This window comes from Pseudophryne corroboree, chromosome 2, assembly GCF_028390025.1.
Source record: "Pseudophryne corroboree isolate aPseCor3 chromosome 2, aPseCor3.hap2, whole genome shotgun sequence".
NCBI lineage: Eukaryota > Metazoa > Chordata > Amphibia > Anura > Myobatrachidae > Pseudophryne > Pseudophryne corroboree.
The window spans coordinates 523662774-523678217 of record NC_086445.1 but is presented as its reverse complement, the minus strand read 5'-3'; the positions used below and the strand labels follow the sequence as shown (position 1 = coordinate 523678217).

General features: G+C 44.4%; 1 protein-coding gene across 2 annotated transcripts in view; it reads left to right on the top strand.

Annotated features, from left to right (window-relative positions):
• LOC135033639 (gap junction beta-3 protein-like) overlaps window positions 1–14767 on the top strand; it is a 61802-nt gene extending 47035 nt beyond the window's left edge. For both annotated transcript variants that reach the window (XM_063954199.1, XM_063954200.1), the window contains exon 2: window positions 12696–14767. In XM_063954199.1, the coding sequence (XP_063810269.1) occupies window positions 12696–13511 (816 nt within the window). In that variant the 3' untranslated portion in view covers window positions 13512–14767. The remainder of the gene's footprint in view (window positions 1–12695) is intronic.
• The last annotated feature ends 677 nt before the right edge of the window (window positions 14768–15444 follow it).

Sequence of the window (15444 nt, the reverse complement as noted above, 5' to 3'; positions counted from 1 at the left end):
GGCCAGAGATCGCTCCAGTATGTACCCAGCATAATACATGGTGGGCAATACAGAGTTGGTAACAAAATGAGCATAAATAACTTAAAAGTGCACAAAAAACAGCATGTCCGCACATATGCAAAACCATACACATCTCGAGTTGCGTACGCATCCGCATTCTGCATTGGTAGAATTATATATGCCTAATCGTCACTGCCAGTGTGTAATTGCACCTGCCATGTAACAGGGCCATCTCCTGAAGCCCCCCAAGAGCGCTGTCTTGGAGATATCCTTGACTCCTCTCTCTCCTGTAAACCACACATTCAATAGATGTCACAGTCCTGCCATTTCCATCTCAAATATATCTCCAGGATCAGACCCTTTCTCACTGTAGATGCTACTAAAGGGTCTATTTACTAAGCCTTGGAGAGAGATAAATTGGATGGAGATAAAGTACCAGCCAATCGGCTCCTAACTGACATTTTTCAAACACAGCCTTTGGCATGGCAGTTAGGAGCCGATTGGCTGGTACTTTATCTCTGTCGACTTTATCTCCATCCATGGCATAGTAAATAGAACCCTAAGACACTTATCCACTCACTGGTCATCTCCAACTTGGACTACTGTAACCTCCTCCTATCTGGCCTCCTTGACGTTCACCTCTCTCCACTCCAATCTGTCCTCCATGCTGCTGCCCGGCTCATCTTCCTCTCCAAATGTATATATCTGCCTCCCCTCTCCTACAAGGGGTGTGTAACATGTTACCGGCACGTGGGATCCTGGCGGTCAGCATACCGATGCCGGATCCCAGACACAGAGTACCGGCATGGGGGACAGGTTCTATTACCACTCTATGGGTGTCGTGGACACCCACAAATGGGAATAGTCCCTGTTGGTAGGCATGCCAACCATCGGGATAGTGAGGGGGCGGGATGTAGGGAAAGGTGACATAACTGCAACGCCCTACAAGGCTTACACTGGCTCCCATTCCCCTTAAGAACTTAATTCAAGCTTCTCAGACTCACTTACAAAGCCCTCACCCATTCCTGTCCCGTTTACAGTAGTGATGAGCGGATTCGGTTTTACTCGGTTTTACTCGGTTCTCAAAACCGAATCTTATTGGCTCACTGATGTCACGTGTTTTGGATAGCCAATAAGATTCGGTTTTGAGAACCGAGTAAAACCGAATCCGCTCATCACTAGTTTACAGTACATCTCTGACCTCATCTCTCTTTACACTCCCGCCCTCTTTGCTCCTCAAATGCTGCTTCTCCTGCTAACTGATTACTTCCTTTCATTCATGCATCCATGATTTTGTCCGTGGTGCTCCATACTGTACCTCTGGAATTCTCTCCCACTCCATATTAGACTGTCCACCTCTCTGCAAAACTTCAAACGGGCTCTCAAGAGCCACATCTTCACCAAACCCCTGCAATCTCTCAGTCTAACCATCTGTCCCTTGATCACTGTTTACACCATCTGTGACTGTGACAACCCTATCTGTCCTTTCCCTTTAGAATGTAAGCTCTCATGAGCAGGGCCTTCTAATGTCATATGCTTTGGCTTCTCTACCAATAATATCATCTACTCCATGCTCACTTTAATGGGACTTAATCATTTGTTTCTGCCATGTTGCTGCTTATTTGAGTGCTATGACCACAACAATGTTTATATACCACGTACTTCTTTTTGCTTTGTCTTGTTTTGTAATCCACTGTTTTCTTGTGTGCTCATGTGTTTATGTACTTTGTTATGCACTGTGGAACCCTGAAGGTGCCATATAAATAAAGGATAATAATAATAACAAGGGGGGTAATTCCAAGTTGATCGCAGCAGGATTTTTGTTAGCAATTGGGCAAAACCATGTGCACTGCAGGGGAGGCAGATATAACATGTGCAGAAAGAGTTAGATTTGGGTGGGTTATTTTATTTCTGTGCAGGGTAAATACTGGCTGCTTTATTTTTACACTGCAAAATAGATTGCAGATTGAAATCACCACACCCATATCTAACTCTCTCTGCACATGTTAAATCTGCCTTCCCTGCAGTGCACATGGATTTGCCCAACTGCTAAAAAATTTCCTGCTGCGATCAACTTGGAATTACCCCCAATATGCACTAACTTGCTGGTCTGCATGGCCTGTATTTGTGTGAACACGCCTCTTCCTGAAAAATACCTACCTATAAAGCACCTTCCTACACCGTCTGATCATAAGGTTTGATATGTGGCAAATGTATGTGGGCGCATTTATGTGCATTCATATTCAAGAATCGTTTCTGGAAAATACACAAGATATGAGTCACAAACTGGCATACTACTCACACTGCTCACTCCCATAATCATGTCTATTTACTCTTCAAACATTTTGTTATTTAACTTCCACTTGTGACAATCAGTAGATTTGTTTAAAGTATAGGTACTGTGCACAAAAAATGGGCATGACCATGAATCGTGTTGCATATCTGCATAACAACCCCTGACCCCCCCCCCTCATAAGTCTGGAAGCTTGTCATAATGTCTCTGGTTCTGGGCATTTTAGAGGCAAGCTGCCAAAGTCCACTGAAAGGGGAGGGTCCCAGCTTTTGGAATATACCCCAGAAAACCTCTAAGTCAGACTCGGATGGGAACCACCATAGCTTTGAAGTCGGATAACTCTGGTTCCCCAGGGACAATTTTCAAAATTTGGTACCCCTGGAAAAAGGTGACCCTCAGCTTTCAGCATAGAGACCTTTATATTCCTGGGGCACTTGGGCGACTGCCCATTGAGCCCATACAAAAAGACAGCCCTAAGGGAGGCACTGGCTTGCAAGAGGCAGATGTACATACAATATATGAGCCCAAGGGTGCATGTGGACATTATACACGGGTGCAGCAGTATGTACTGCTGGAAATTTGGTGAGATTTGATCAGAGATGTGCATATGTGTCTCAATTGTCATAGACTTTTTACTTCAGAGTTCTGACTATAAAAATAATTAGGTTAATACAAAGAAGATATTTATAATATATTTATTTGTATTTTTCAGATACTTTATATACTCAAAACCCTGGAGTATACTGGAGTATGACAGGAAAGGCTCTGCCTCACCTGCCTCATCCCACCACATGTCACTGGTGGTTACGGCAGTAAGATGGTAGGGGCAGGTACGGCATACTGGCTACCAATTTCTTAAGGGCATGCCATACCAGCCCTTAACACCTTACTTGTACTACTGGCAATGATACAGCATTTCCTACAGTATTGTCAAAATACCCGAATAATGACTTTCACATCTGATGTAAACTTATAACCGTGCTTATAGTATGAGTGATGTCTCTCATTAACACGTGTAGGTCATCCTTTTAGAGGGTGAATCCCTTATAACACAGTCAACTCATCCTTTTAGAGGGTGAATCCCTTATAACACAGTCAACTCAGGAACAAAGCAATTCTATAAACAATTATTTTCCCTAACCCTTATTTATATCCGTTGTGTACATATCTCTAATTTCTCTTCAATAAAACACACTGGACCTTATTTCTATTGAGCACTGGATAAGCAGCACAACATGTGTATCGTATGCCAATGTGCCTAGGTGGTCAATCCTGCATACATAGTGATGTGCACCGGACATTTTTCGGGTTTTGTGTTTTGGTTTTGGATTCGGTTCCGCGGCCGTGTTTTGGATTCGGACGCGTTTTGGCAAAACCTCCCTGAAAATGTTTTGTCGGATTTGGGTGTGTTTTGGATTCGGGTGTTTTTTTTACAAAAAACCCTCAAAAACAACTTACATCATAGAATTTGGGGGTCATTTTGATCCCATAGTATTATTAACCTCAATAACCATAATTTACACTCATTTTCAGTCTATTCTGAACACCACACACCTCACAATATTATTTTTAGTCCTAAAATTTGCACCGAGGTCGCTGGATGGCTAAGCTAAGCGACACAAGTGGCCGACACAAACACCTGGCCCATCTAGGAGTGGCACTGCAGTGTCAGGCAGGATGGCACTTCAAAAAAATAGTCCCCAAACAGCACATGATGCAAAGAAAAAAAGAGGTGCACCAAGGTCGCTGTGTGACTAAGCTAAGCGACCCAAGTGGCCGACACAAACACCTGGCCCATCTAGGAGTGGCACTGCAGTGTCAGGCAGGATGGCACTTCAAAAAAATAGTCCCCAAACAGCACATGATGCAAAGAAAAAAAGAGGCGCACCAAGGTCACTGTGTGACTAAGCTAAGCGACCCAAGTGGCCGACACAAACACCTGGCCCATCTAGGAGTGGCACTGCAGTGTCAGGCAGGATGGCACTTCAAAAAAATAGTCCTCAAACAGCACATGATGCAAAGAAAAAAAGAGGCGCACCAAGGTCGCTGTGTGACTAAGCTAAGCGACCCAAGTGGCCGACACAAACACCTGGCCCATCTAGGAGTGGCACTGCAGTGTCAGGCAGGATGGCACTTCAAAAAAATTGTCCCCAAACAGCACATGATGCAAAGAAAAAAAGAGGCGCACCAAGATCGCTGTGTGACTAAGCTAAGCGACCCAAGTGGCCGACACAAACAACTGGCCCATCTAGGAGTGGCACTGCAGTGTCAGGCAGGATGGCACTTCAAAAAAATAGTCCCCAAACAGCACATGATGCAAAGAAAAATGAAAGAAAAAAGAGGTGCAAGATGGAATTGTCCTTGGGCCCTCCCACCCACCCTTATGTTGTATAAACAGGACATGCACACTTTAACGAACCCATCTTTTCAGCGACAGGGTCTGCCACACGACTGTGACTGAAATGACTGGTTGGTTTGGGCCCCCACCAAAAAAGAAGCAATCAATCTCTCCTTGCACAAACTGGCTTTACAGAGGAAAGATGTCCACCTCATCATCATCCTCCGATCCCTCACCCCTTTCACTGTGTACATCCCCCTCCTCACAGATTATTAATTCGTCCCCACTGGAATCCACCATCTCAGGTCCCTGTGTACTTTCTGGAGGCAATTGCTGCTGGTGAATGTCTCCACGGAGGAATTGATTATAATTCATTTTGATGAACATCATCTTCTCCACATTTTTATGAAGTAACCTCGTACGCCGATTGCTGACTAGGTGAGCGGCTGCACTAAACACTCTTTCGGAGTACACACTGGAGGGAGGGCAACTTAGGTAGAATAAAGCCAGTTTGTGCAAGGGCCTCCAAATTGCCTCTTTTTCCTGCCAGTATACATACGGACTGTCTGACATGCCTACTTGGATGCGGTCACTCATATTATCCTCCACCATTCTTTCAATGGTGAGAGAATCATATGCAGTGACAGTAGACGACATGTCAGTAATCGTTGGCAGGTCCTTCAGTCCGGACCAGATGTCAGCACTCGCTCCAGACTGCCCTGCATCACCGCCAGCGGGTGGGCTCGGAATTCTTAGCCTTTTCCTCACACCCCCAGTTGCGGGAGAATATGAAGGAGGAGATGTTGACGGGTCACGTTCCGCTTGACTTGACAATTTTCTCACCAGCAAGTCTTTGAACCTCTGCAGACTTGTGTCTGCTGGAAAGAGAGATACAACGTAGGTTTTAAATCTAGGATCGAGCACGGTGGCCAAAATGTAGTGCTCTGATTTCAACAGATTGACCACCCGTGAATCCTGGTAAAGCGAATTAAGGGCTCCATCCACAAGTCCCACATGCCTAGCGGAATCGCTCTGTTTTAGCTCCTCCTTCAATGTCTCCAGCTTCTTCTGCAAAAGCCTGATGAGGGGAATGACCTGACTCAGGCTGGCAGTGTCTGAACTGACTTCACGTGTGGCAAGTTCAAAGGGTTGCAGAACCTTGCACAACGTTGAAATCATTCTCCACTGCGCTTGAGTCAGGTGCATTCCCCCTCCTTTGCCTATATCGTGGGCAGATGTATAGGCTTGAATGGCCTTTTGCTGCTCCTCCATCCTCTGAAGCATATAGAGGGTTGAATTCCACCTCGTTACCACCTCTTGCTTCAGATGATGGCAGGGCAGGTTCAGGAATGTTTGGTGGTGCTCCAGTCTTCGGCACACAGTGGCTGAATGCCGAAAGTGGCCCGCAATTCTTCGGGCCACCGACAGCATCTCTTGCACGCCCCTGTCGTTTTTGAAAAAATTCTGCACCACCAAATTCAATGTATGTGCAAAACATGGGACGTGCTGAAATTTGCCCAGATGTAATCCACGCACAATATTGGTGGCGTTGTCCGATGTCACAAATCCCCAGGAGAGTCCAATTGGGGCAACCCATTCTGCGATGATGTTTCTCAGTTTCCGCAAGAGGTTGTCAGCTGTGTGCCTCTTCTGGAAAGCGGTGATACAAAGCATAGCCTGCCTAGGAACGAGTTGGCGTTTACGAGATGCTGCTACTGGTGCCGCCGCTGCTGTTCTTGCTGCGGGAGGCAATACATCTACCCAGTGGGCTGTCACAGTCATATAGTCCTGAGTCTGCCCTGCTCCACTTGTCCACATTTCTGTGGTTAAGTGGACATTGGGTACAACTGCATTTTTTAGGACACTGGTGACTCTTTTTCTGAGGTCTGTGTACATTTTCGGTATCGCCTGCCTAGAGAAATGGAACCTAGATGGTATTTGGTACCGGGGACACAGTACCTCAATCAAGTCTCTAGTTGCCTCTGAATTAACGGTGGATACCGGAACCAGGTTTCTCACCGCCCAGGCTGCCAAGGCCTGAGTTATCCGCTTTGCAGCAGGATGACTGCTGTGATATTTCATCTTCCTTGCAAAGGACTGTTGGACAGTCAATTGCTTACTGGAAGTAGTACAAGTGGTATTCCGACTTCCCCTCTGGGATGACGATCGACTCCCAGCAGCAACAACAGCAGTGCCAGCAGCAGTAGGCGTTACACTCAAGGATGCATCGGAGGAATCCCAGGCAGGAGAGGACTCGTCAGACTTGCCAGTGACATGGCCTGCAGGACTATTGGCTTTCCTGTGTACGGAGGAAATTGACACTGAGGGAGTTGGTTGTGTGGTTTGCAGGAGCTTGGTTACAAGAAGAAGGGATTTAGTTATCAGTGGACATCTTCCGCTGTCACCCAAAGTTTTTGAACTTGTCACTGACTTCTGATGAATGCGGTCCAGGTGACGTATAAGGGAGGATGTTCCTAGGTGGTTAACGTCCTTACCCCTACTTATTACAACTTGACAAAGGCAACACACGGCTTGACACCTGTTGTCCGCATTTGTGTTGAAATAATTCCACACCGAAGAGCTGATTTTTTTGTATTTTGACCAGGCATGTCAATGGCCATATTCGTCCCACGGACAACAGGTGTCTCCCCGGGTGCCTGACTTAAACAAACCACCTCACCATGAGAATCCTCCTTGTCAATTTCCTCCCCAGCACCAGCAACACCCATATCCTCATCCTGGTGTACTTCAACAGAGACATCTTCAATTTGACTATCAGGAACTGGACTGCGGGTGCTCCTTCCAGCACTTGCAGGGGGCGTGCAAATGGTGGAAGGAGCAAGCTCTTCCCGTCCAGTGTTGGGAAGGTCAGGCATCGCAACCGACACAATTGGACTCTCCTTGGGGATTTGTGATTTAGAAGAACGCACAGTTCTTTGCTGTGCTTTTGGCAGTTTAAGACTTTTCATTTTTCTAGCGAGAGGATGAGTGCTTCCATCCTCATGTGAAGCTGAACCACTAGCCATGAACATAGGCCAGGGCCTCAGCCGTTCCTTGCCACTCCATGTCGTAAATGGCATATTGGCAAGTTTACGCTTCTCATCAGACGCTTTCAATTTGGATTTTTGGGTCATTTTACTGAACTTTTGTTTTTTGGATTTTACATGCTCTCTACTATGACATTGGGCATCGGCCTTGGCAGACGACGTTGATGGCATTTAATCGTCTCGGCCATGACTAGTGGCAGCAGCTTCAGCACGAGGTGGAAGTGGATCTTGCTCTTTCCCTATTTTAACCTCCACATTTTTGTTCTCCATTTTTTAATGTGTGGAATTATATGCCAGTATCAATAGCAATGGCCTACTACTATATATACTGCGCACAACTGAAATGCACCACAGGTATGGATGGATAGTATACTTGACGACACAGAGGTAGGTACAGCAGTGGCCTACTGTACCGCAATGCTATATATTATATACTGGTGGTCAGCAAACTGTGCAAAACTGAAATGCACCACAGGTATGGATGGATAGTATACTTGACAACACAGAGGTAGGTACAGCAGTGGCCTACTGTACCGTAATGCTATATATTATATACTGGTGGTCAGCAAACTGTGCAAAACTGAAATGCACCACAGGTATGGATGGATAGTATACTTGACGACACAGAGGTAGGTACAGCAGTGGCCTTCTGTACCGTACTCCTTTATATTATATACTGGTGGTCAGCAAAATTATGCACTGTACTCCTACTATATACTGTCTACAATGCAGCACAGATATGGAGTGTTTTTCAGGCAGACAACGTATACTGGTGGTCACTGGTCAGCAAAACTCTGCACTGTACTCCTCCTATATAATATTATACTGGTGGTCCCCAGTCCCCACAATAAAACAGCACACTGAGCATAGATATGGAGTGTTTTTCAGGCAGACAACGTATACTGGTGGTCACTGTCAGCAAAACTCTGCACTGTACTCCTGCTATATAATACAGCTGCTCCCCAGTCCCCACAATTAAGCAGTGTGAGAACAGATATATACAGCACACTGAGCACAGAGAAGGAGCGTTTTTTTCAGGCAGAGAACGGATAAAACTGGTGGTCACTGATCAGCAAAACTCTGCACTGTACTCCTCCTATATTAATATACAGCTGCTCCCCAGTCCCCACAATTAAGATATAAGCAAGCACAAATATTTGCATCAACAATGAATAAACGGAGAGGACGCCAGCCACGTCCTCTCCCTAACATTTCCAATGCACAAGTGAAAATGGCGGCGACGCGTGGCTGCTTATATAGAATCCGAACCTCGCGAGAATCCGACAGCGGGATGATGACGTTCAGGCGCGCTCGGGTTAACCGAGCCATACGGGAGAATCCGAGTATGCCTCGGACCCGTGTAAAATGGGTGTAGTTCGGGGGGGTTCGGTTTCCGAGGAATCGAACCCGCTCATCACTAATAAGGATACACATTGTCTGCTATGAGGATATCCCTCAGCAAACTAGTAATGTGCTCAGGTATTTAGAGAGGCAGAAAGTTCTAGAGAGGCACAATGCGTAAAAGTGTCGCATTTATATTAAAAATCCAGCCTTTAGTAGCACTATTTTCATTTTCATCCCAAAATACTTCTTGGAGTAGCTTCATTTATTAGCAACTAGCTTTCCTACCTGTTCTTCTCACGGGAGTTTCTGATGTTCACGGCTGTAAATATAAATGAGTGTTAAAAATTTGGTAAATCTACAGAGATGTAAATTTGAAACGTCTTAATATAAGTAAATATTAATCCATGGTTCTTTGCGTTACCCAAAGTGCCCCCAAAGCAGATACGGTAAAAAGTGATAGGACCATTTTTGTAGTTTATTAAATTCTACCCACTGGAGGTGCAATCCAAATTTTGATCCGATTGTCATTTGGGCGTTTTCATCCCCTTAAGGGAGGTTTATTAAAATTCTGATTACGTAATTTTCCTATTTCCCACCTGAAGAACACCTATATTGAATTTCAGCTTCCTAACATATCAGGAATTAGTGATTAGTCAGTGAGCGAGTGAGTGAGGGCTTTCATATATATATATATATATATATATATATATATATATACATATATATATATATATATATAGGATCAGTACGAGATACCACCGGACGGGATCCCGGCACATTCCCGAGAGGGGGGCAAGCACAACGAAGACCCTGGCAGTCGCACACTTGCACAGCTAAAATACACTCCCCTGTATGCGTCGACTATCTGATCACAGCGCTGCATAAAACTGCTAGCGAGCGATCAGGTCTGAATTACCCCCCCCCCATGTGCACTGCAGGGGTGGCAGATATAACATGTGCAGAGAGAGTTAGATGTGCAGTGCACATGGGCCCAACTGCTAACAAATTTGCTGCGGCGATCAGATCTGAATTACCCCCTTCTTCTCCAAAGCACAAATAGAAATTTGGAAAATATATTACAGTAAATTTATAGATGAGATCAGATATCTGCAATCTCAGAGCTGATATGTAAGTTAAATCCTTTTGTAGAGTGGAAATGTCCCTGTGCCCCTGGCACTACGAGTGAAACCAGAGGTGTTTTAAGAGAGGAGGCAGACTACGGGTGAGCCCCCTCCTCCCCACAGCTCTGTAGACTCCAGTATTGTGCCAGAGTCTACTGCACATGTGCAGGTCTCCGGAAACATGGTGCCCGCCATGGTCCAGAAATTAATAACCTTCTGCGCAGCCATTTTGGGAGTGCTTTTTGATGCGGCTGCAGCCACCGTCCTGGGACTCCAGAAAGGTAAGTATTAAAACAACATGGGTGCAGTGTGTGCTTTGTGGGTTCCCCTGGACCCAGGGCCACTTGTGCACCGCACACATTGCATCCATAATAGAAACACCAATGAGTGAAACCCTTACATATGCACCCTTTTTCATCTATTTATTTTTTATTATGAAGCAGCTCCAAAAATGTGCATTTTGCCAGGACACAGGCTCCAATAAGAGCTTATCCCAGTGATGAGTGAAAAGTAAAGAGATAGTCAGTGCTATGACTTTATTTCCATGTTTGGACCCAGACATACAAAAGTGCATGCGCTGCTATCTGGCTGGGGCATATGGTCATTAGAAAAGTTGTGATGGGCATCACAGTCAGCTCCAGCCCTGCAAGGCTGCTAAATCGAGATAAGCAAGTTTTCCGCATTGACCAATGAGACAAATTCCAATGGTAGTGTATCAGGATCCGGCGTAGGATGCCGGCAGTCAGAATACCGACAGCGGCATCTTGACACCCAAGATACCGACACCTACTATATAAATTTGTTACTCCTAATCTCTAAACCTACATTACCCGCAGCCTGACCATAACCCTCCTTTCCCCCCGCAGCCTAAACCTAACTCTCCCCTGTAGTGCCTAACCCTACCAAACTCACCTGCCCACAGCCTAACCATAACACTCCCCCCGCAGCTTAATCCTAACATCCCCCCCACGGTTTACCACTCAGCAGTCCCAGCAAACTTATGTTCAGGATCACGGCGCCAGAGTTGCGATCGATGTCGGGATCCCAGTGTCAGTATTCCAAGCAGTGTGAGGATTCCGAACTGCCAGGAATCCTAACCGGATCACATTCCCACATTTTCACAGCTGGTTAAGTAACCCTACTAGCACAGTTCCCATAGGAAAGGCTGCTGTGAGCTCTGGTGATTGCCGATATCTCTTACTTCCTGTCTTTGTTACCTAGTAGAGGTATATATTTCAAAATCTACTTTAAACATATGACAGCACCCATTTTAAAAGATAGCATTCTATTGATAAATAGGCCCCTGACAATCTTTCTGCACATTGAAATCTTCAGTGGTCCACTTATTCCATACACTATTTGAATTCACTCTGCAAGACATCTCCCATATTTCCCCTCCTCTACAAACTTTGTCATGGCACTATCAAATAAAATGCTGTACTGCACCGCCCTTAACTATTTGGAGCATCTCATAATGCCAAAATTAGGATCCAAAATTAATTTAAATAACAAATAAAGATGGCACAGTGATCATATTCTATGCCACAGCGCTATGATTACATTTCTACATACAGTATTGTATTAGATCAGCCAAAACAATCCTTGCTTGTGATCTGCCAGTCATGGTTTCAGTCACAACCATTGAAGACTATTATTAGGTATACTATGAATTAGCAGAAGGTTTGAAGTGCAAACAGAATAGGTTTCATCCTGTGATCTTTCATGACCTGGTTTATTCATATATTTAATGACCATTTCCACTCCAGCCAGTATTTCTGAGAAAGATTTCTATAAGTGAACAGCTAATGTACTAGGAATAACAATCATCTCAGGAACGCAAGGAAAGTTAACTCAGCCTGGCACAACATGTGCCTATAGTAAGACATCATCTTGTATCACTCAGCCAGCACGTGCAGCTTCTCAATTCAAATTATAACATTTTCCTGTGCTTAGTTCTCTTATTTGAATAGTTAACCCCTACTGTATATCAGTTACTCTTTCCCATTGCAACATCTTTATCCATTCCAATGATATATTGTCACTTGTCCTCAAGTCCTCAACAAACCTTATCCTTGCAAATGTATTTCCCACAGTTATATTGAACAACATGAGACCGTTTGCCTTGTCATTCATTTTGATAATGCCCTTTTGATTGTAAACAGTACAGTCTTCTCATCTCCATTCCATATTCCTGTTGTTATTTCATACTAATTTGTAAAATTTCTTGAACAGTCCCATAGAATAATTTGCTGCCAATTAGTACACAAGTACATCTGGTTATTCAAGCAAAGCAGATCCAGGGTTAATCAAAATAATTCCAGTAACAGCCACTAGATCTTTTGTTATTATGATGAGGCTGGTGATGTGTGAACTTAAATGTGCTACTGGGCCAGTGGGATACTTCATCTAAGACAGTTAAGACCTTATATGTAAAGAAAATAAGAAAGTTATATCCCTTGTATATTACTTGCCAAGTGTTATGCTTGTGTGTTTTTCCCAGTTTGTTATACTACTGTATTAAAAAATAAATACTACCCTCTTTTTTCTATTAGGTTGCCATAATGGACTGGAAGACATTCCAAGGTCTACTGAGTGGAGTGAATAAGTATTCAACAGCATTTGGACGCATTTGGCTATCAGTGGTATTTGTATTCCGAGTTCTTGTGTATGTGGTTGCAGCAGAGAAAGTATGGGGAGATGAACAAAAAGACTTTGATTGCAACACCCGTCAACCAGGCTGCACCAATGTCTGCTATGACCATTACTTTCCTATTTCTCATATCCGACTTTGGGCTTTACAGCTAATATTTGTTACATGCCCATCACTCTTGGTAATTATGCATGTAGCTTACAGAGAAGATCGAGAAAAAAAGAACCGGTTAAAAAATGGAGAGCAGTGTTCTAAATTATACTCAAACACAGGCAAAAAACATGGTGGTCTCTGGTGGACCTACCTTTTAAGCCTGTTCTTCAAAACCGGCATTGAAATCACCTTCCTATATATACTTCATACAATGTGGGACAGCTTTGATCTTCCACGACTTGTTAAGTGTACGAATGTGGACCCCTGTCCCAACATTGTAGATTGCTACATTGCACGGCCAACTGAGAAGAAAGTGTTTACATATTTTATGGTAGCAGCCTCTGCCATCTGCATTATTCTCAGTATCTGTGAAATATTTTACCTTATCTTTAAGAGGTTTACCAATTGTTTTAACAAGTATAAAAAATCCAACAAACACTCAGTAACCTACAGCAAAGCATCAACCTGCCAGTGTCACATCCGGTTAGAGACAATAGAGAAAAAACCAATTAACAAAACAGTTGACTCTCTAAGAGCTTCTGCACCAAATTTGACAAATTTGTAAAATCATTACATCAGTCTGTAAAATATCTTTTGACGACCGAGTCGTATGGTAACACGGATGAAAAGAAAGCCTTCTTATTCAACTACTAAGACAAGACTTAAAATGTGTGCCTACTTTCTCCTGGACAGTTATACATATATTCAAGGAAAATGTTGGATGACAGTTTATGAATATGTCGCTTAAGGAACCTCATTTTGATGGAGCTGTCAAAAAATAATCTCTATACAGATGTTATGTTTACACAGTGTAACTCTTTCCACATTGGAAAACTCAAAGGAACATATAAAGGCTTTATGGACACAGGAAATCATGATAAGGCCATGGCAGTGAGGAACACAAAGTAAAAACAATGACTGCCTACATTCTAAAGCTGGCGTTTTAGAGAATCACAATTTTTCATTTCATAGATTCTTGGTTAAAGATACTTAAAATTAAACATTGACTCCAAATGACTATTCACTGCCACTTTATATGCTGTTTGATCTAGACTGTTGGAATGTACTATCCAAGCTGATGCGTGGGGAGTTTAAGAGACTAAAGAACAATCCCCACTCAATGGGGGGAATTCAAATGTTTCAAAAGTCGGTTGGGTGTTTGGTTTTTCCTGTCTATTAGATAGGAAAAAACAGACACGCAACTGACTTTTCAAACATTTTAACAGGGGTGTATCTAGGGGTCCGAGCGCCCCTGGCAAAGTCAGGGGCAGGCCCCCCACACACACATACATACACATATTTGAAATAAGGGAGGCGTGTCAAAAAAGGAATGTGGCCTTGTGGGGAAGAGGCATTGCCACACAATAGTACTTCCAATTCAAATTATGCCACACAGTATCACATTACACCGCACAGTAGTGTCCATTACTCACATTACAACGCACAGTAGTGTCTCTTATTCACGTTACGCCCTATAGAAAACACAGTCTATAAAGGGCATATGGGGAATGCAAAGGGAAAATGGAAATGTGGACTTGTGCTAATAAATATATTCCTAATTTTATATGGGGAATGCAGTCAAACCACATTTGCCATTAGTATATCTGATCCTGCCCATAGGCACACACATATACACTTACATACATAGGGGTATATTCAATTGACGTCGGATCCATTCCGACATTCATTTGTCGGAATGGATCCGACCTGGGCTATTCAATGCAATCTCAATTCGAATTGAGATGCGGGTGCTGAGACGGGGGGAGCAGCGCTGCAGCAGCGTAGCCGGAGGATGTGTCACAGCCGCCATTCACGGCAGCATCCACCTGGCTCCAGCAAGCGAGGTCTCGCTTGCTGGAGCCGGGTGGACGCTGCTGTGAGCGACGGCTGTGACATCCTCCGGCTATGCTGCTGCAGCGCTGCTCTAGCCCGTCTGCCCGAGGCTCTCCCCCGTCTCCCCTCATCTCCTCCTCTCCACCGTCTCTGCTTCCGCATCACAGCCGCCGCTCACGGCAGCGTCCACCCGGCTTCAGCAAGCGAGGTCTCACTTGCTGGAGCCGGGTGGACGCTGCTGTGAGCAGCGGCTGTGACACATCCTCCGGCGCTGCTCTCCCCCGTCTGCCCGCGGCTCTCCCCCGTCTCTGTTCCCGCATCCCAATTCAACTTTTTTAAAGTCGAATTGAGATGGTCCAAAAGGGGGCCAAAACCTGTCAGTTTTGACCCCGTTTTAGACACAAGCACGCGGATCGGCAGCTATTCCGCCGATCCACCTGCTTTTCTACAAGTCGAATTCCTCGACTTGTCGAATAATTTGGGGTTAGATTGAATAGGTCGGAACCCCTTCCGACCTAAAAAAGTAGAAAACTGCCGTCTTTTCGACAGACGGCAGCTTTCGACTAAAATTGAATATACCCCATAGTCACACACAAAACACATACATATGATATACAGTACAGTCATACATGCAGTATATACAAATACAGTCACATACATACTGT